At 36.5% G+C, this 21,722-nt stretch overlaps 1 protein-coding gene and 1 pseudogene across 1 annotated transcript; one reads left to right on the top strand and one right to left on the bottom strand.

Moving 5' to 3' along the window:
• Nucleotides 1-29: 29 nt before the first annotated feature.
• On the bottom strand, nt 30-5,275 carry LOC130838073 (40S ribosomal protein SA-like; annotated as a pseudogene).
• ZNF260 (zinc finger protein 260) lies at nt 5,245-21,269 on the top strand. Its single transcript, XM_057712513.1, has 2 exons — nt 5,245-5,293; nt 16,413-21,269. The coding sequence occupies exon 2, from the start codon at nt 16,870-16,872 to the stop codon at nt 18,106-18,108; it is 1,239 nt and encodes a 412-aa protein (XP_057568496.1). The 5' UTR covers nt 5,245-5,293; nt 16,413-16,869; the 3' UTR covers nt 18,109-21,269.
• Nucleotides 21,270-21,722: the final 453 nt, after the last annotated feature.

Consider the following 21,722-nt stretch of genomic DNA (forward strand, 5'->3'; position numbering starts at 1 on the left):
TCCATCTTAAGAGTTTGTGGAAGAACAGTTTAAGACCACTCAGCGGTTATTCCTACCCATTCAGTGGCCTGAGCAGTGGGAGCTACAGACCAGTCTTTAGAGGCAGGCTGAACTCTTCAGTCTTCAGTGGGGAACTGCTGAATAGGCAAAGAGGGCACCTGTATGCCTTCAGACCAGTCTGCCACCTCGGGTTGAGTAGCAGTGAACTCAGGAGCTGGAGCAGTCCATTCACCCTGAAATTCCTCCTTGGTCACGGCCTTCTCAGCTGCCACCTGCTCTTCCTTTTCAATCTCTTCAGGATCTCTGTAGAACTAGAGATCAGGCATGACCTTCTGTGAATGTTCATGAGAGATGGTGCCACGCATGTGCAGAACTTCCCAGGCGTGGCACGGCAATGTCCACATAATGCAGAGCAGAGTCTTTGTTACACAGAGCAATGGTAGGCAGGTTAATGTAAGAGGCCTCTGTGAGAGGCTGGCGGTCAGCCCTGGGATCAGTGGAAGGCTTGGCTCCTGGAAGGCTGCCTGGATCTGAATACTTTTTGGTAATTTGAAACTAAAGGGTTTTGCTAAATTAAGTGATGAAAGTTTATTGAATATCTAAATCATTCCAAAATGAAATAAGATAATGAAACATGAATTACTGAACACAGACTTCCTTTTACGGGGAAACCAAAGACATTTTGGATTATTAATAAAAATGTTTGGTGCCACACTGCAATATTTTCTGTAAGAAAGCACATTTTTTAAGAATTATAAATAGTATTTATAAGTTTGCCAAGCTACAGAATGCTCATGTAAATGGAAGTTCATTAACTGCTTACTTCTTAGTTTTCCCTAAAAATTATGGTTTTTAAATATTAAGAATCCTAATTAATATATGTAATGAACTACTAAAATTAATAAGGAAAATCTTTGTATAAAAGTAAAAAGAAGGTATAAGAAATCGAAATACATTTTCTTAAGGGAAAAGAAAATAATTTTGTCCTAAAGAGAGGTCAAATAGAGAGAGAAAGAAGAGAAATGGACAAAATCTGAAGATTAGAAGGTAATGGAAAAGAAACCCTGGGCAAAGAGTTTAATGTGTGATCTGGACTAAGATTAAAATAAATTTAATTGAGTAAATGAATTTTAATATTAAAGGTAAGGTGGTACAAAACCAGAATTTGTTTCCCTCTCTGTTAAGAGGACAAAGTTTTCCTGGAATAATGATCTGCTTTTGATAACAGATTATAAAAATTTCTTTTCTTTTAAGTAATCTGTTGTAACTATCTGTATTTGCCTTTGAAGTCTTTTATTATTACTTTAGTTAAGTGAAAGAGTATTGTTTCACAGTGACCTATGATCCTATTTGATGTTTCTGACAAACTTTCCAAAAATCTAAATGAAGTGTTATTGACCTGGAAATAAACTTGACATTTTCCAGAGTGCCCCTGGGACATCTCAAGAGATTTGTTTTCTCTCCTTATCAAAGAAAAATATTAAACTAATTAGGCTTATTTGGTATATTAAATAACATGAGAAGCAGTTTCAAATGAGTGGTGATAAACCCTCTTAGGATATACTGTATGGGTAAATGTTATTAATACAGCTATTCTAGAAATTATATGGAATTCCTACAAATCTAGCATGTTCTAATATAATGTTATCAGTCATAATACTAGTACCTTAAAATGTTCTATGTCATAGCAGTAACCAAGTTTCTTTGTCAATTGCATTATAATCAGATCTTTAACCATGCCTTTTTAAGTCTTCTGTCATTTATAGGCAGTTATTGTACTCTGATGCTTTTATAAAAATGCTTCATCATCAAGAAGATTCACAGAAAGGACCTTTTGACAAGTACAGGTTTCTGATAATTTTTAGATCATACTACTGAACTGGGTAAGATTAAAGAATTCTAATGGAAACCCTGATGGCTTCGTAAAACTGTTAACAAAGGATCAAGATCAATAAGAATTAGCTACATAGAGCTGAATGATAGTTTTTTATGACTGTTTTGTCTGAAATATTAAGCTGATAGCAATTTGGTAAATCATACCTTTGTAAGCAGAAGAGAAACATTTATCTTTTATACCTGATCCCTCCAGAAATTGGAAACTCTTAGGTTCCCAGCAGCCTTACCAGGTAAATCAGGAAGGCCACCTCCTGACAGCTACAGGAATTTTGAGATATTTTGGGGACCTTAAGAAGGGAGGAATTCATCGAAATCTATAGCTATAGCAGGTGGCAAGTCCTTGGAGTGGCTTTCCTGGTCTTAAGAGGCCTTTTAACAGTTCAATCTGAGATTCCTTATAAGAAGTTCCAGCACAGCCGATTTAAAAGAGCCTATATGGGGACTACCCTGGTGGCACAGTCGTTAAGAATTCACCTGCCAAGGCAGGAGTCACGGGTTCAATCCTTGGTTCAGGAAGATCCTACATGCTGAGGAGCAACTAAGCCCAGTGCTCCACAACTGCTGAAGCCTGCGTGCCTAGAGCCCATGCTCCACAACAAGAGAAGCCACCGCACTGAGAAGCTCGTGCACCGCAAAGAGTAGCCCCCGCTCATCACAACTAGAGAAAACACGCACACAACAACAAAGACCCAATACAGCCAAATAAATAAGTAAATAAATTTAAAAACAAACAAACCCTGAAACTCATAGTTCTCACATTGTACATTTTTATTTCAGTCGGCATTACAATGAAGAGGACTGAAATGCTACTACAGATTTAATGCACCTATAGGTATATTTTCTTTTGTTTACCAAGTAACTTTCATACAATATATACCATTTTAAATCCTCTATTTTCATTTAATATAATACTGTAAATTCTCTTACCCTTCCTTTCCTAGTAAATGCAGGGTTACAAGATGGCTGCTCCACATGTAGCACCATATCCACTTTCCAGGCAGGAAAGAGAAAGGAAGAAGGCCAAAAGAATACACACTCACTGAGCATGCCCCACCCCCACCCCCCTAAAGAACTGTCTAAGAAATCCAATCTAACACCTGTAGTTTATATCTATAAGGGAAACTAAAATAGGTAAAACTAAAACATGGTGGGGGGGGGGGAGCAGTTCTTTTGGCTGCGCTGCTGCATCACAGTGAGCATTCAAATAAAGTCAGGATTTTTATAGCAATAAAGGAGAGAATGGATACTGGATTAGTCACATGACAAAACAAATACTGTCTAATATTAAAAATATTCTCAAATAACTTTCAAATATGTGGGAAGTTAGAACACTTAAATGAAAATATTTAAAACGTATATACGTATACACACATGTGTGTGTATGTATCTACATGGTTACATATGTATACATATGTAAGACCAGAATACTCAGCATACATAATTAATTTTAAAAATTATGAACGCAAGAAAGATATTTCCAAAGAAAATAGTAGATTCTAGTTTACTTGATGGGTCTTTCTTAGGAGTTTTCCAGGAATGAAAAAAAAAAAATCACTTCCTGAAAAAAATAAAGCATTTTAGAAACAAAGAGAAAATACCAAGCCACCTTATATACGGCTTTCAGATATCACAATCGTTACTTTCTTCTCCTTGGAGATCTCTCTTGGAGGATGTTAGCTAGGCAGCAGTAGGGAAAGGATGGGATTAAACCAAAGTGTGCTCTGTTTTGCAGAAACTGTTAAACTGCAGAAACTTCCAAACACCAGATGTTTCAAAAAGGTTACAGTGCAAAGAAACAACTAAAACACCTGCTTGCTTGCAGTTTTTCGCAACCTACAGTAACCTTTGTCTCTTCACCATGCCTGCCCTTTCAGGACTATGCATGCCCCCACTGGTTTAAAACTTCCCCATCCAGCTTTGGAGAGAGAGTGCTTTGAGAGCTAGCTCCCTGTCTCCTCACTTGTCATAAGTAATAAATACTTCTATTTTAATCAAAAGTACTTGGTATGTTCACTGGCTGTGCACCACAAGGGACAGACCTGGTAACAGACAGAGATGGGGCAAGTAGAAAACAAACCTTTCTTGAGGTCCAGATGACAAGGTCACCTTGCTCACTTGCCCCTCCCTGACCAGGGGAAGGCTATCAGAGGAGACCTGGGCTTCCATCTCAACCTCAATGTCGTAAAGAAGAGTCAGGGTCTTTACTGTCAGGGACAGACATACATGACTATATGTGACACACAGTTACTGACAGTCTCCCCAAATTCACACATCCCGTGCTGCATAGTCACACACCCACCAGGAGACACAAAGTTAACAGCCTCAATCACAGACTCCCCCTTCCTTACGCACCCAGTGCTGCACACTCACAAACCCCACCAGAGAGCAGTCACAGAAGCACAATAACAGCGCTCCCTACGCCTGCACACAAGAATACATAACCACACAAAAACAACCCACAAACCCACCACGGAGACACACAGTCACAGATAAACCACACTAGCACACAGTATTACACATGGTCACACATTAACAATCATACCACGGAGATTCACCCTCATAAAGCCACACACACATACACACACACACACACAAACACACACGGTATCACAGTCACAATAACACACACATCACTGGGACACATAGTCACACAAAAGTTCTTAACCGACATTCCCCTCTCCAACCCGATCCGTTCCGCCTGAACAGACTTAATACTGAGTCTGCAACCCCGCCCAGAGCTCTGGACGTTTCACCTCCAATCTGGCGTGCACGGCGACGCTACACCCGCCTCCCACACAGCTCCGCTCAGAGTCGCCGGCGGGGGAGAGAACGCGGAGACCTCTGGGAAATGTAGTTCAGCGCCGCACTCAAGAGGGACAAGATAGCGCTGGGCTTGAGCCCAGCCAGAGATCCCCACAAACCCTCCTCCCTCACCCCTACTCCCCTACCCCAGCCTCGAACTACGTCCTGGAGTCCTCTGGCGCTCCTGGCGTAGTAGCCCTGCACCGTGGCTCGTAGTTGTAGTCACCCCGACATGCTTGAACTGAGCTTATCATAACCCAAGGCACACCGCTACCCTCTCCCAGAGGTAGAGCTAGCACAAGTAGACTGTTAACCTAGGTCCTGGGGCTCCGCCTACGTACACTCCTCCCCCAACCAGGGAGACAGTCCCACGAGCTATGGTGGAGCTGAGAATGCGCGAAAGCCGACTCGAACCACTGAGACTTCTGGGAAATGTAGTCCACAGTCGGAAAAGTGCACAACCGACCAATATCGCCTGATTCCGCCCGGTACTGAGCCCGGGCTTGGTGGAGCCCAAGAGACCTCTGGGAATGCTAGCCAGCCCGGAGTGCGCAGGCGCAGCGTTCTGCTTCGCCATCGTCGGCTTTGTTTGCTGGTGAGTTTGGTTTTGGCTCTGTGAAGCGCAGATCTGGGTGCGGGACCAGGGTTTCTGGGCTTATAATCGGGTAGGCTTTAGGGGAGGTTCTGCGGAGCCTACAACCGGGCTGGGGAAACTGAAGGGGAGGAATCGCCTCCCGTGACGTACAGTGTTCAGAGCTTCTGTGGATGGGGGCAGGGGTACAGAAAGAAACTGGGGCGGGTTCGCTGGTGGGTGACCAAGAGTGTGAGAGAGTATGAGAGGGTTGGAGAGTTGCAAGCTGTGTGATTCCAAGTTTGTGAGGGTGGGTGGCATTATGAATTTAGTGGGTTAGCACCATCTAAACCTCACTCTCCTAGTTTTTAAAATAATGATAATAAAGATGCATCTCTCTGGAGCATCCGTTTCTGTGAAAGATGAGAAAGGGGAAAAGCTAAGCAGTTAAGCGATAATTACTTTTTAAAGCGATTTTTATATAAAAGCAGACTCATTGTGGAGTAGAAAACAAAATTAGAATTAAATTTTTCTTTAAACAGGAAAGATTTCCTTGAAGCTTGTTACTGGATGTCTAGATTGCCCGTAGGTATTGACTTGTCTTAATTCTTTGGAGGAATTTTGGTGAGGCTGCTTGAAGAAGTCCACGACTAAGGAATAGCTTGAAGAGGTAGTTTCCACTAGTGCAGACAGCACAGAATTGGGAAGCAAGTTGTGCTGTCTTTGGTGCAGAAATCAAGTAACCGATTTAAGACCCCCTGATTTCTCAGTGAGCATGGCAATCTAACTCCTAATTTGACCAGGTTTTCCCCAAACCAAATTGCCTTTGTAAATGTAGTGAAACAAATTTTTCTTCCATCTACAGAGAGAATTTCTTCTAGTATTTTAATCACACAACATATTTTTCAATAAAATGAAGTAAACTACCGCAGTACAAAAATTCATAGAAATGAGAGCTTTGATACATGCGGAAAATAATCAGTAATAGTTATAAGACTATTTACAACAGCAACAAATTAGATAAAACACCTAGTGATAAACAGTAAATGTATAAAACCTTTATGAAGATTATTTTTAAATGTTAATGAAACACCCAAAAGAAGACGTGAGTAAATGGAAATATATACCATATGTTAGATAGATTTTAAAAGTCTGCAGTGTATTTTGTTACATGAAGAAAGTAAAGTGTATGTTTTGTGTAATACACTACTTTTTTTAGTAAGTGGGGATGGGAATGTATATTTGTAGTTGCATGAAGAAACTTTTGAAGTTTACACAAAAAATAAAAATAGTTGTGAGGGGATGCAGCAGCTAGGGCAGGGATAAGAATCACATTTTTCTCGCCTGTTTTGTACATTTCCATTTTTAACTGGGATGGACTAATTAGATTTCTGTGTTCACTCCATTCCTTTTCAGGTGTGTATCACTGCCTGGTCCTTTTTTTTTTTTTTTAATAAATACATTTATTTATTTACTTATTTATTTACTTTTGGCTGCATTGGGTCTTCGTTGCTATGCTCGAGCTTTCTCTAATTGTGGCGAGTCAGGCTACTCTTCATTGTGGTGCGAGGGCTTCTCATTGTGGTGGCTTCTCTTGTTGCAGATCACAGGTTCTAGGCACGCAGGCTTCAGTAGTTGTGGCTTGGGGGCTCTAGAGCACAGGCTCAGTAGGTGTGGTGCGCAGGCTTAGTTGCTCCTTGACGTGTGGGATCTTACTCGGCCAGGGCTCAAACCCATGTCCCCTGCATTGGCAGGTGGATTCTTAACTTCTTTGCCACCAGGGAAGTCCTCACTGCCTCATTCTTGAATGTTTCTTTGACTTCCATAATACTTCTCTCATTTTTATAATTCCAATCAAGACCAAGGAACAACCCCCCCCCAAAAAAAAAACACCTCCATTGGTGACTTATGTTTCTGTTTATCCTTTAAATATTAGTGTTGCTAAGTTTCCGACTTTGATCATTTTTTTCACCTCTAACAACTCTGTGAGCAACAAAATTCCACTGCTGTGACTTCAGCTGACCATTCCTATCTGAGCCTTGTCCTAAGCTCCTCATGCATACATCCAACTGCCTAATGGAAAGCTCCATCTGGAGGTTGCATAGGAACTTCAAACCCTTTTTGTCCAGAATGTCATACTTATCTCTTTCCTCCTGGGGTTTGCCTTGATCCTTTCCCCCTTCTGTTTTACCTGTCTTTTGTTTTTGTTTTGGTTCTTTGGTTTGTTTTTTTAAATATTTATTTATTATTATTATTGTTTATTTTGGCTGCACCAAGTCATGCAGGATCTTTAGTTGCGGCATGCAAACTCTTAGTTGTGGCATGTAGGTGGGATCTAGTTCCCTAACGAGGGATGAAACCTGGGCCCCCTGCATTGGGAGTGCGGAGTCCTACCCACTGGACCACCAGGGAAGTCCCTGTATTACCTATTTTCATCAATTCATAGCACTGTCCAGCCAGATTCTAAGCATCCTCCATTGGAGTAAGGGAATTGCTTCTGAGAAGGTTTGATCCTTTTATCTGTCACATCCCATTACAAACTGGAGGCCCTGGTCTTTTCAATACACATAATAAGTGTGAGAAAAATATGCATATTTGCTGAATCAATGAATTGAATGACCACATAATTATAGGACACTTAAGATATTTAATTTCTCCTAGAGTAACATAAGCTAGGTAAAATATTAGGCTTCTAAAAATTTTAAAAGAACTCTGATCCATGAATAATTTCAGAGTCACTTCCTTTACATTTTATCCATATCACTCAAGGTTGGCAACTTCACATTTATGAAAAAAATGTTGTTATGGGGAAAATGATATTCAAAACTGTGACTTCAATCAGGAGCAAGGCTACAAGCAGCACCTGCTCAAACATACCTGTACAAGTTGTGATTCTAGAGAACTCTAGCAACTCAGTCTTGTTTCTCTGTATAACCTAAATTCTGAAAATAAGATACCTTCTGTTTCCCATTTTTTGAAATGTGTGGAGCCTTTAAATGGCAAAATTAGTTTGGCCTGAGATACAAATTACAAATACTCTTTTTTCCATGTGCTCACTAGTGTGTGCTCAAGCTTCTAAGCCAAAGGGTCATCATTACTTTGTTCATTTTCACAAGCCAGCTTCCTTGTACATCCCCAGGAGCTTCCCTTTCCTTATCCTTCAACTCCTTTGAGGGTCCTAAGGGCTCAGCCTGAATTCTGGGATTCTGCTCTGACTTTCAACAGTAACATCCAAGTCCTATGTCAGTATTTCAAATAATAAAGTCACCAGTTCAAATAAGAAGAGCAATGGATGATTGAGGAAGAAATGTAAAGGATGTGTTCTCCAGGTGAATAAGAAAGAACCCAGCAGATATGAATGGAATAAAGGCTCATTACAGTTATTCAGTGAGTTTGCAACATCTGAATTTTTTTTTTTTTTTTTTGAGATTTTCTTATCAGCCCTTGTCTTTTGGAGTGAAAATTGCTAGGAATTTTAGGAAGAGTATTTCCAATTACACTTCCTGAATTGGTGCTCTTCTTTTCTCAGGTTCTGGAGGACTGGTTGCCTCTTTAACCTCTATTCTGGATGCCAGCCTCTCCACTCATTTGCAGTCTCATTTTTATGACTTTTACAGCCTCCATTTTTCACTTCTTCCTATATGCCTAGATTCCTTTCCTTCAGCATTCAATCCTTCTTGCCAAGGATTATAGATCTGTAATCTTTCAAAAAGAAGCCTATAGATTTTTTTTAAATTTAACTGTCATTTCTCCCTCTTTCTATTGTTATATACCTCAGAGTTAAATTTTACCCCCTTATCCTTATTTCTTATTGTCTTCTTACCTCCAGATATCATAGTATAACTCTTCTCCACCTCCTGCTTTTTAACAATAATACAGGTTTGGAAATAAGTGCTGACTTCTGACTAGTTCACCTCCCTGTTACTTTAAAAGCAAAATAGTACTATTATTTTTAAAATCTAATACCTATACCTGATAGAAATTAAAACATTAGATATGTCTCCTTATTCCTGGCTCTCAGTTCTCCATTTCTGCTCCCCGGAAGCAGGCAGTATTAACACTGTATGCTTCTAAATGTTTTTATGAGTATACCAGGAGACTTTCGGGCAGAGCAATGACATGATTTCACTTTGACAAGATTACTGTGGTTGCTGTGTTAAGAAGAGTTGTAACATATATCAGAATGCTCAAATGTTAAGCAAACTCAGTGTTATTCTGTTTAAATGGTGACCTGTTAAGAGCAGAGGTTGGCAAACTATACCCTATGTGTTTTTGTAAAAAGTTCATTCATTTTCTTGTCCATTCATTTTGTTATGGTCTGAGACTACTTTCATGCTACAATGCCTGGGTTGAGTCAGCATCTGCAGATACATGATATGTAAAGCAATGGAATAGGACTAAAAAGTGTTTTCAATCATGGTAAAGCTAAGTGACTATAGTAAACGTCAAACTGTGCTGGTTTAGGAACGTAGGAATTGATTTCTTAGTCACATATCAGTTATGTGGTGAGTAGTCAAAATTTGCATGGTAGCTTTGTTCTTTGTGGTGCTTTAAGATCCAGATTTCTTCCAGGTTGTCTATCATTTAGTTGTGGTTGAAGCTGGGTCAACAATGCGTCCTAGTTTCAGCCTGGTAGAGGAGAGAGGAATCACCACTGGGGGCAGGGGGTGTCAATACATTTTTTTTGTAAAGGGCCAGATAGTAAGTTTTTTAGGCTTTGTTAGCCATTGGATCTCTGTTGCAACTACTCAACTCAGGCATTATAGCACAAAGTTAGTTTGCTTGGCATTAGAGCATTTTGATTTATATTATGAAAACACTTTTTAAACCACAAGATAAATGCTGTTGAAAAGACAATTTGCCTGGTATTCAGATAATGTTGCCTAGTTCAGTTCAGGACTGTCATTTTATAGTATAAAAAATTCAGTTCTGATAAGTATGTGTGAAGGATGTTGATAAAATCCCTGTAAAAATACATGGGGCTTTAATTACCAAGGAGATGTAATTTCTGTGTTTTCTTTTGGCTTATTAGTGATACAGAACTTAGTCCTTGACTGTCTGTTGTGTATCATACTTTTGCAAATTTAATGAATTTAAGAATTGGAAGATTTTAAATAAATAGTATTATTGTACTTTGTTAAAAGTTTAGTAAAATTCATATCTTAAGCTACGTATACCTTGGGGTGATAAAATGTCTGAACGATTGTCTTTTTTTTTTTCTATGTTTATTTTTCTGTTTAGATTTTCTGTCTTTTCTGGTCTCAGTTTTCAGGGGTTATGTTTGCTAGATTTTCAAATTTATTTGTGTAGGGTTGAGCAAAATATTCTCTACAATCCTTATTTCCAAATAATCATTTTTTATTTTTGTATTTTGCTTTTGTTCCTTTTTAGTTCTTCCCTAAGAATCAACTCATGAATCTATTATTACTTCTATTTTTGTTTGTAATAACTAATTTTTCTTATCTTTACTAATTTTTCTGGGGTTTTTCATTTACTTTTCCTTTTTGTAATTCCTTAGTTTGAATGTTTATTATTATTGTTTCTTTTAAAATTAATGTAAACATTTATGCTAAAACTTCTCCAAGCATTTTCTTCAAATGTGTTCTATGGGTTCTAATATACATTGTGTTCTGAGTAATATTATGAATATTATGCAATTTATTTTAATTTCCTCTTTGACCAGAGAGTTTGTTCAAGCCAGTAGATTTTGAAATTTATAAGTGAAAGATTTTCATTTTTCTAATTTGTGACTTTTTTTTTGAAGTCAGAGTATTTTTCTGTCCTTTTCTACTTTGTGGAATATTTGAGGTTTTATAGGCCTACTATGTGGACTGATTTTGAGAATGTTCTCTGAGCATTTTAAAAGATGGTTCACTATTTTCAAGATACAGAATAAACTAGTTAGCTCTACATTATAAATCAGTACCTATTTTTATTTCATGTTCCCATTTTTTATATATTCTCAAATTTCATGGATTTGATCTCCTAGGTTGAGAGTGGTAGTCTTCTCCGTTGCTAATGTGTTTTTGCATCTTGGATTTCTATAGTTTATATATTCATGATTAGCTTCTTTATTTTGTCTTTAGTCTTTATTTTCAGTATCTCTGATATACTGTTTTAGATGCATATCTTGTATGTATACAGTTTAGGGGGATTTTGCTATATCAGTTGTTAAACTTTAGCATGCATCAAAATCACCTGGGGGCTTGTTGAATAGATTGCTAGGCCCTACTCACAGGTTTTTTGATTCAGGAGATCTGCTTTGAGGCCTGAGAATTTTCTGTATGCGACTATCATAGTTCTTCTAATAGTTTTTTTAAATTTTAGTTGCATTTATTGACAGGAACAATATGGTTGGTATTGATTCTCTGATTTAATTTTATATACTGTTTTAAATTCTTTTTTTTTTTTTGTGGCCAAACAGTGTGGCTTGTGGGATCTTAGTTCCCTGACCAGGGATTGAACCCATGCCCTTGGCAGTGAAAGTGCAGAGTTCTAACCACTGGACAGCCAGAGAATACCCTGCTGTTTGTTGTTTTTTATTAATTTTTATTGGAGTATAGTTGCTTTACAATGTTGTGTTAATTTCTATTGTACAACAAAGTGAATCAGCTATACGTATACATATGTCCCCTCTGTTTTGGATTTCCTTCCCATTTAGGTCACCACAGAGCATTGAATAGAGTTCCCTGTGCTGTACAGTAGGTTCTCATTAGTTATCTGTTTTATACATAGTATCAATAGTGTATATTTGTCAATCCCAGTCTCTTACTACTGTTTTAAATTCAGCCTCATCTTTTATCTTTTATATGTTTTGCTGTAGGATCTTTGTTTTGAATATATGTCTTATTTTTCTGAAAATTTGGAAAGTTTATATTTTTTTCTTTCTTGTGGTTGCCTTTATATTCATAATTTTCTTAGTCTTCATCTTTGATTTTAGACAGTATCTATTTACTATCTTGTTACTAGGAATGATGAATATTTTATACTTTTACAATGTATGTTTTCAGTCTTCTTCTTTCCTTCACCACATAGTTGGTGATTATGATTATTATTCCAGCTTTAAATAGTCACAATTGCATACTTCTCGCCTCCCCTGTCATGTGTATGAAATTCTTTGCATCTTTGCCTTTGGCTGTGCAGTGATCCATCTATCAAAATGCTATCCACTGTTCAACCTTGAACTTCATTTTTATTAAACTGTCTCTCACTTCTAGCCTAATCTCTCTAATCTGTATCTCCATCTCATATTGTAGCTTCCAGAGCAACTTGAATCTTAATTATATACTCTCTTAGATTTGTATTTTTCATTTTGATGTCTAAGACATACATTGAAGCTCATTGATAGAAAGGCCAGTTTTTTATCCTTCTTATCTGCAGTCTTGAGCACAACTAATATGATTATTAAATAATTTGTTATTGTCGTGGAGCTTCAGTGTGGAAAAATTTCCTTTTTCAGCTTTATTGAAGTTTAATTTACATAAAATAAATCATCCCCTTTAAGTGACTTTAAGTATATAAGTATAATATACTTTAAGTATGATATACTTTAAGTATATTAGGTATGATATACTTTAACTATGATATACTTTAAGTATATTATTTGATAAATTTTGGCAATTTATAGCCATATAACCAACACCAAAATCAACATATAGGACAGTCCCATCAGCATTTCCTTGTGCCATTTTGCAGTTGAACTATACCCCTCCCCATCCCTAGTGGCCATTAATCTGCTTAAGTCACTATAGCTTTGCTTTTTTCAGAATTTCATATAAATGTAGTCATACATTGCATAATCTTTTGCATTTAATTTCTTTGACTTTTATTTTTTGAGATTAATTCATATTGTGTATGTTGATATTTAATTTCTTTTCATTGCTTATTAGTATTACATAGTTGGACATAACTTCTTTGTTCACCAGTTGATAGATACTTGGTTTATTTCCATTTTTCAGCTATTATGACCAATGCTATTATGAACATTCACATACTCATCTTTGTGTGAATATACTCATTTTTCTTGAATAAATGCCCAGGAGTGGGATTGCTGGGTAGGATAATACGTGTATATTTATAAAATACTCTCAAATTGTTTTCCAAAGTAGCTGTACCATTTTTTCATTCCCACCAACAATCAATGAGAGTTAGTTGCTTCACACACTCACATTTAAAAACTCACTCATTTTAACTTTAGCCATGTTAGTGGGTGTGTAGTATATCTCATTAAGGTTTTAATATACATTTTCCCAATTACCAGTTAAGATGAACTTCTTTTAATATGCTTATTGGCCATTCATACGTTTTATTTTGTGAAATCTCTATTCTAGTCTTTCTCCTATTTTAAAAACTAAATTGTTTGTCTTTTTACTATTGAGTTTCAAGGGTTCTGTATATTTTGGATACAAGTGCTTTATTAGTTTCTCCCAGTCTATGGCTTTCCTTTTTGTTTTCTTAACTGTTTTTTAAAGGGCATTAATTAGTTTTAATTTTGATGAAGTCTACTTTACCATTTTTTCTTTTATATTAATCATTTTTTAAAAATTAATAGTTTTAATGCTCATGCTAAGGTCTGTGATTCATTTTGAGTGAATTTTTGCTTATGGTATGCAGTGAGGGTTGAGGTACTTTTTTCTAATTATGGAAATTATAGGATTGATATGAGTGGCAGCATATTACTAGTCAGTTCTTGAAATGATTTGTAAGAAAATGAGGATAAAATTTTAAGGTGGATAGATCAGATAATGCTGAAGGTTTACAGTAAGTGGATGGAAACCAGTTATAAAAGAAAGGATTTAGAGCGAGGCCAAGAAAAGGGCTCTTGACAAGAAAAGAGCTTGGGTGCCAGTGTATTAGGCATAATGAAAGGAGAAAAATAAATGAAAACTGAAATCAATGGCAATGACAGTTTCTGTATCCAGAAATGACAGTATCAGTAATCAATAAAATAGAAATCAAAATTAGATTTGAAAGCAAAGATGGCTATTTTTCTGGCATGTTTTCTTTTTTTCTTTCCCATCAAATATATGTGTACTTTGCTGTTTAGCCCATGTAAAACTCAGTTGTAAGTAGATAAAAAGAGCACTGTCTGTAGTTATACAGTTATATAGATTGATTCAAGTTAAAAGGCCCAAGGCTTTAAGGAGATCTCTGTAGGTATAACAAATACAGGCTTTTAAAAGTCAAATAGGATTATAGCTATGCTTGCTCCATTCTTCCTCACCCACAGTTCTTGCTCCACATAGACAGCCACTTTCAACTCATTTGACTGTGTCTGTTGGTATTTATTCCTGTATTTTATACAGCTATTTTACCTATTTTAAATAGTCAGTTTTAATCATTATGAACATGCTAATGAAAAATGAGGTTCAGAAAATTTCCTGCATTCATTTTTCTTCATATTTTCTCTGAAATTCTTTTCTTTGGTCCTTCATGTTTTCTTTTGAACCTCCTGGATTCCTCCACTAACCTGCTAATTTCCCAATTACTACTCTCTTTCTTTATTCCTTTCTCCCTTTCTTCTTTCCATTTCTTCCTTTTTTTCATTCTGGGAGATATTCTGGAATTTTTTCCCCAACCTATTTAATTTTTAAGGTCAGCATCAAATTGTTTATTTCCAAAAGCACTTATTTATAGAATCCAGTTAATATTTCATTGTTATATAATCTCTCAGCTTTCTGAGATGCTAATTATATATTGTATGTATGTGTTCTCCTGTTCCTTGCTTCGTTTTTTCCTATTTGTTTGATCTACCTTTCATATTAGGGCTTTTATCCAATTTTTGTGACCTTTAACTCTACATTAATACATTAACGTACCAGAAAGATTATTGTAATCTCTGTGTCCATGGGTGGGTCTTGTAAAATGGTGGTCTTCACTGTGAAGCATTCAGTCAGATATCTAAGTCTTTCTTTTATGTGACTCCAAGTGTCAGTATCTGTAAGTGTTCTCATGATCTCATTTTTTCTGACAAGAATTCTTCCATTATCTGACACCTGGCAGCCACCAGCATTCCTGGAGTCTGGCAGTAGAAAGAAGTTGTGAGCCTATACTATATAAAATTTTTCTCATCCCCTTCTTTCCGTATGGTACTCTCATCTGCTTTCCCTGTCATCACTAAATTTGGAATTTCTCAGTTATACGTTGTCTGAATAATAAATTCCTATCTCCTTTCAGTTAGGAGAGTTGGGTGCATCAGCTGCCTTTTTTTTTTTTTTTAAATATCTACTTATTTATTTGGTCGCACTGTGTCTTAGTTACGGCAGGTGGGCTTCTTAGTTGCAGCATGCAAGCTCCTAGTTGCAGCATGCACGTAGGATCTAGTTCCCTGACCAGGGATTGAACCCAGGACCCCCCCATTTGGAGCTCAGAGTCTTATCCACTACTCCACCAGGGAAGTCCATATAAAAGCTGCTCTTTTTATAATCATTTTATAAGTCTCACCTTCCACTCTCACCTAATCTCTCAGTTATAGAGCCTTTTTGTTGACAGCTGTGTCACAAATTACCTTGCTTCTAAGTGCCATCCTCATCTGCTAGCATTTTATTTAAGCCACTCCATTCTGCTGTTAACTTACAGTACTTTATTTGCTTTCCTTTCAAAATTTCCTAATATTTCTGTCCACTGTTGTCTCCTCAACCTTGTAGTTTTTATGAGTAATGCCCTTCACCCTCTTATTGTCATTTTTATGGAGTTTTAGGAAGATGTAGAAATAAATATCTTATTTAACCACACATCCCCTTAATAACACTCCTATTCATTTTATTTTTTATCCCTTCATCCTAGGCTTTCCAAATGTTATGTGTTTGTCCTTCATCCTGTTTGTCACCTGTTCTTTATGTTTTCCTTTATTTTACTGATTTAAAGATATACATTGTTTCACTTAAAAGCAGTTTAAGCTACATGCACCCATGGATGTTATTTGTATTTGAGCTTTCTTTTATACTGGTAGGTTAGGTTTCAAATTAGAAGTCTATTTTTAAATTGCACATTTCTGAAATTTTATTAAAAATAGTGGAAAAACTCAAGTGCAATATTGATGATGATAATAGCTACTTTATTGGATGTTTATTACATGCTAGGCATTAAATATCTTACAGTTATTAACTCTTTTCAATGATGGTTTTTTTGTACTCCTTTTTAGAAAAGGCCTGGGAAATTTATAAATAAATACACAACAGGAAAGACTTGTGAGCTAAGTCTCATCCTTCTCCGTGAAAATACAGCTAAAGAAAAACTCAGAAAACCTAGGTAGCAGAAAAGTATTTCCTCTGAACACAGACATTGATTCTTTAAGACTACTCCTCTGTGTGGGACTCAGTTTAAAAGAGTCTGGAACATAATTTACAGTTAATATGAGAGATGCTGTCTTAAGAAAGAACCATTAAGAATATAATGAGGATGCTATATTTCATCCCAATTTGTAATCATCTGATCTCAGGATAATCACTGTGAAAAATCTTTCATCATAAATTCAACTTTGTTAGATACCTGAGATTACTGGAGAGAAACTATATGAATTTACTGAATGTGGAAAAGCTTTCATCCATGTCACATGTCAAGAAATACTAAGGAATTCTTGTTGGAGAAAATATCTGTGCATGATAAGAATGTTGGAAAGCCTTCAGCCTGAATCAGATTTCCTTCAGCATGATCAAATTCATGCTGGAGAGAAACCTTATGAATGTAATGAATGTGGAAAAACATTTAGCCAGAAGCAGAACCTAATAGAACATAAGAAAATGCATACTGGAGAGAAGTCACATGAATGTAATGAATGTGGTAAAGTATTCTCTCGAGTCTCATCCCTTACTCTACATTTGAGAAGTCATACAGGAAAGAAACCATATAAATGTAATAAATGTGGAAAATCCTTCAGCCAGAAGGGAAGCTTGCTTACTCATCAGAAACATCATACTGGAGAGAAACCTTATGAATGTGGAAAAGCTTCTATTCAGATACCAAACCTTATTAAACACCAGAGAAATCATACTGGAAGCAAACCCTATGCATGTAAGGAATGTGGCAAAGCCTTCAATGGTAAATCATATCTCTCTGAGCATGAGAAAATTCATACAGGAGAGAAACCATTTGAATGTAATCAATGTGGAAGAGCCTTCAGCCAGAAGCAATACCTTGTTAAACATCAGAATATCCATAGTGGAAAGAAACCATTTAAATGTAATGAGTGTGGAAAAGCCTTTAGCCAGAAGGAAAATCTCATTATCCATCAAAGAATTCATACTGGAGAGAAACCTTATGAATGTAAAGGGTGTGGGAAAGCTTTCATTCAGAAGTCAAGCCTCATTAGACACCAGAGAAGTCACACAGGAGAGAAACCTTATATATGTAAGGAATGTGGAAAAGCCTTCAGTGGCAAATCAAACCTCACTGAGCATGAGAAAATTCATGTTGGAGAGAAACCTTATAAATGTAATGAATGTGGAACAATCTTCAGGCAGAAGCAATACCTCATTAAACATCACAATATTCATACAGGAGAGAAACCCTATGAATGTAATAAATGTGGAAAAGCCTTCTCTCGAATCACATCACTTATTGTACATGTGAGAATTCACACAGGTGATAAGCCTTATGAATGTAAAATATGTGGGAAAGCCTTCTGTCAAAGCTCATCTCTTACTGTGCATATGAGAAGCCATACAGGTGAGAAGCCCTATGGCTGTAATGAATGTGGAAAAGCCTTCTCTCAGTTCTCAACTCTTGCTCTGCATATGAGAATCCATACTGGAGAAAAACCTTATCAGTGTAACGAATGTGGGAAAGCTTTTAGCCAGAAGTCACATCATATTAGACACCAGAGAATTCATACTCATTAAAGCTCTGTGAATGCCTTGAATTAAGGAAAACCTTCAACAGAATTCACACTAAAACAGTATATCAGAAAATTTGTTTTATAGTAAAGTAATATGAATGTGGAAGATCCTTCAGCAACAGCTCAATGTAATATACTGAGAATTTAATAACTATCGTATCATGAAAACCAACACCCCCACTACCCCCACAACAAACATTGTTCATGCTGTACTTTTAGGAGCATTCTCATTAAAGTAAGAATCCAGTCGTGGACACTAATCAACATAGTTCTGGAAGGCCTACCTGATGCATTCAGATAAAAATATATGCAAGGTATAAAGATGTGAAACTAAGACAAAATTGTCATTTTTTTAATTACATGTTTTGCTACGTGTATAACCATCAAAATTATTTGCTCTTGATGCAGAAATAGAAAACAAAGATTGTGACAGAAACGTGTCTGTATGAGGAATTGGCAGTTGATAGAGGTGGTAATTCCAAGTTGGTAGGAAAATCTGGATGATTAAAAAAATGGTCTCAGGGTAATTGACTCTTCATGTGGAAAAATATTAGACCTTTGCTTTGATTAAAGTATTTATTTAAAAATCCAAAAGTATTGAAGGCTAGAATGTAAAGAGTAAAACTTAGTAATATAAGAATTTTATAGGAGAATTTTTTCAAACCTTGGGGTAGGAAAGAATTTCAAAAACAGATTCCAGAATACCCACTCTGGAGTATATACACATGTAGCAAAGAAACTGGTATGTGTACTGAGGGAGTCCTGTACCTTTATGTTCATTGAAGCATGAGTTATATTAGCAAAAAATTGGAAACAAATGTCTATCACTTTGGAAATGGATGAATAAAATGTGATGTAGTTTCACCATAGACTATTCTCTAGCAGTTAAATTAAATCTATATGTATTAACAAAGATCTGAAAATCATGTAGAGTGACAACAAATGAAGTGATGAATATATTATAACTATACGTGTGTGAATTTGAATTAAATCAACACTAACCAACACTAGTATTGAAGCATTAGTTATGGGTGAACATTTTTATGTAAAACTATGAAGACTGGATTGGAAGGATTCACAGTCAGTTCCCACAAGTGGTTGTCTCTAGAAAGAAAGGCAGTAGAAGTGAAAAGGGGCCAAACATGGTAGTTCAAGGATACTTCAGTTCTGTATCTAAATATCTGTCTCATTAAAAAGAAATAAAGATTCCAAGTAAATGTAACAAAACATTAGTTAATTCTGGATTGTAATAATATATGAGTTTATTCTGTTAATGCTGTTTTATATTTATACTTCTGAGAATTAAAAAATATAGGGATAGTAGTAGGGAAACTACATGGAGTACATGTTATAATGGGCTCACATTCCCAGTTAAATGCAGATATTTTACAGAAGATATTTCTAAAATCATATCTTTACTATAAAATATGAAATAAAAATTTTAAATTGGAATGGTAACTTAACAAATCCACTTATTTAAATTTACTCTCAAATGTCATATCACTAATCTCTGTCTGGTCTCTGCTGAAACCACAGTAGATTATAGCATGATTTTGCAACAGGTGATTGAATCACATACATTTAAGATTCATATCAGTTAATAATATATGCACAGACTTGTTAAAGATAATTAGTTTTTCAGAAACATCAGAAATTTTAGCAGTCCACATAACTAATACTGGCATTAGAAATTTGACATTCTTAAAATTAGGAAAACATGCTACTCTTGCATGTTTTTGTATGCCACTGAGTAAAACGTCAACTTTTGCATTTCAGCTTCAGTTTTAAACTCAGACTAGTTTTTTTCTCTAGTCTGCCAGGCACAATCAACCCCCCCCCCCCCCCCGTTTGTTTGTTTCCTTGGGGAAAATGACACTGAAAAGGGAGATCTCAGACCTAAACAGAATCCTTTTATTAAAAGCAAATCTTTGGGACTTCCCTGGTTGCACAGTGGTTAAGAACCTGCCTGCCAATGCAAGGGACATGGGTTTGGGGCCCTGGTCCGGGAAGATCCCACGTGCCTTGGAGCAGCTAAGCCTGTGCGCCACAACTACTGAGCCTGTGCTCTAGAGGCAGAGAACCACAACTGCTGAGCCCAAGTGCCGCAACGACTGAAGCCTGCATGCCTAGAGCCCATGCTTTGCAATAAGAGAAGCCACTGCAATGAGAAGCCTGTGCACCACAATGAAGAGTATCCCCTGCTTGCTGCAACTAGAGAAAGCCTGTGCGCAGCAACAAAGACCCAATGCAGCCAACAAATAATTAATTTTTTAAAAAAGGAAATCTTTTTGAGGATTTTTGATTCTTTTCCACAGTAACTTCACATACAGAAAGCAGTTAGTGGTCTTTTTGAATAGTGATAAAAATGAGTATGTAACACCTAAAACTTTGGCTGCTTTCAAACATATCAATTTCTTTTAAACTCAGAATAATATTATGCTAATATAACTATAGCACTGCACTGCTTGTTATTAGCATTTTGAAGCCTGGTATTGAGATAAGATTATAAATGCCACAGGTTGACTTTGTGAGGTAATGTATCCAAATAACATACATGTAAATCCTGCCTGAGTCTAAATTATCCTCTCTTTTCTTCCATTTCTCATTAAGCATTCTCTCATATTCCTTAAGTGTTATGCCCCTGTGCTGGTGCAGCTTTGAAGCAACTAGGAACTCTAATCCAGACCAAACTAGGAGGATTACCTTTTGGCACTTACAGTTAGCCAGTGCCAAGGCCCAGCAACAAGAATGATTGTAATGGTCAGATAGACTAAGATAAGCAGTTGCTGCACAGTATTCTGTGATATTGTGTGCTGTAAATTTATTCAGCCATCCCCCTATTTGTTGCTAGTTATTTGCCATTACAAACAACACTATAGTAAACACCGTTATAATTGGCCCTTATACTTTAGGTATTTTTATTTCTGGGGGATAGATTTATAGGCAACAGACTGCTAGATCAAAGGATATGTGCTATTGTTAAATTTTAATAGATGCTATCAGTTATTTTCAAAAAGACAAGTTTCCTCCAGCCATGCAGTATCTGGTATTATACTAAAATACATGTTTGATGAGTATAAAGCTCACCTGTTCCTACATTTGCTTCTTTGTAAATTTTCATATTATTAGCCTGTTTTCCTATAGGATTATTTATCTTTTTGTCAGCTTGGAGGACCTCTTCACATATTAGACATTAGGAAGTTTATGGATTGATTATAAAGATATTTTAATTTCTAGATTATATATGTTATTTCTTAGGTTTCCTTGCAAGTTGTCTGTTTCCTTTTTGCAGTATGTAAATATTTAATCCGTCTAGAATTGAATTTTTAATGTCATATATGAAGGTTCATTTTCTTTTCTTCCAGATGGGTTGCCAGTTGCATAAGCACAATTTGTTAAAATAATCCAGCAGCCAGTTTAGCAGCCAGTCACACAGCTCTGACACCTGCATGTCCACCAGAAGCAATCACAGATTTGAACTAGCAATCAAAGGAGAGAGAGAGAGCAGAATAAGCTTTAACCTAGCATTAGGTTTATTATTAGCTTTGTCCTGACAAGAAAATATCTTCACAGCGTGTTCATCAGACAGTCCTGCAACTGCCCAAGCAAGCACAGCTT

Source organism: Hippopotamus amphibius, chromosome 16, assembly GCF_030028045.1.
Source record: "Hippopotamus amphibius kiboko isolate mHipAmp2 chromosome 16, mHipAmp2.hap2, whole genome shotgun sequence".
Taxonomy (NCBI): Eukaryota; Metazoa; Chordata; class Mammalia; order Artiodactyla; family Hippopotamidae; genus Hippopotamus; species Hippopotamus amphibius.

Bases quoted from the DNA above. Each gene is read 5' to 3' on its own strand.
- ZNF260 (XM_057712513.1), top strand. From the start codon at position 16,870: ATGATAAGAATGTTGGAAAGCCTTCAGCCTGAATCAGATTTCCTTCAG.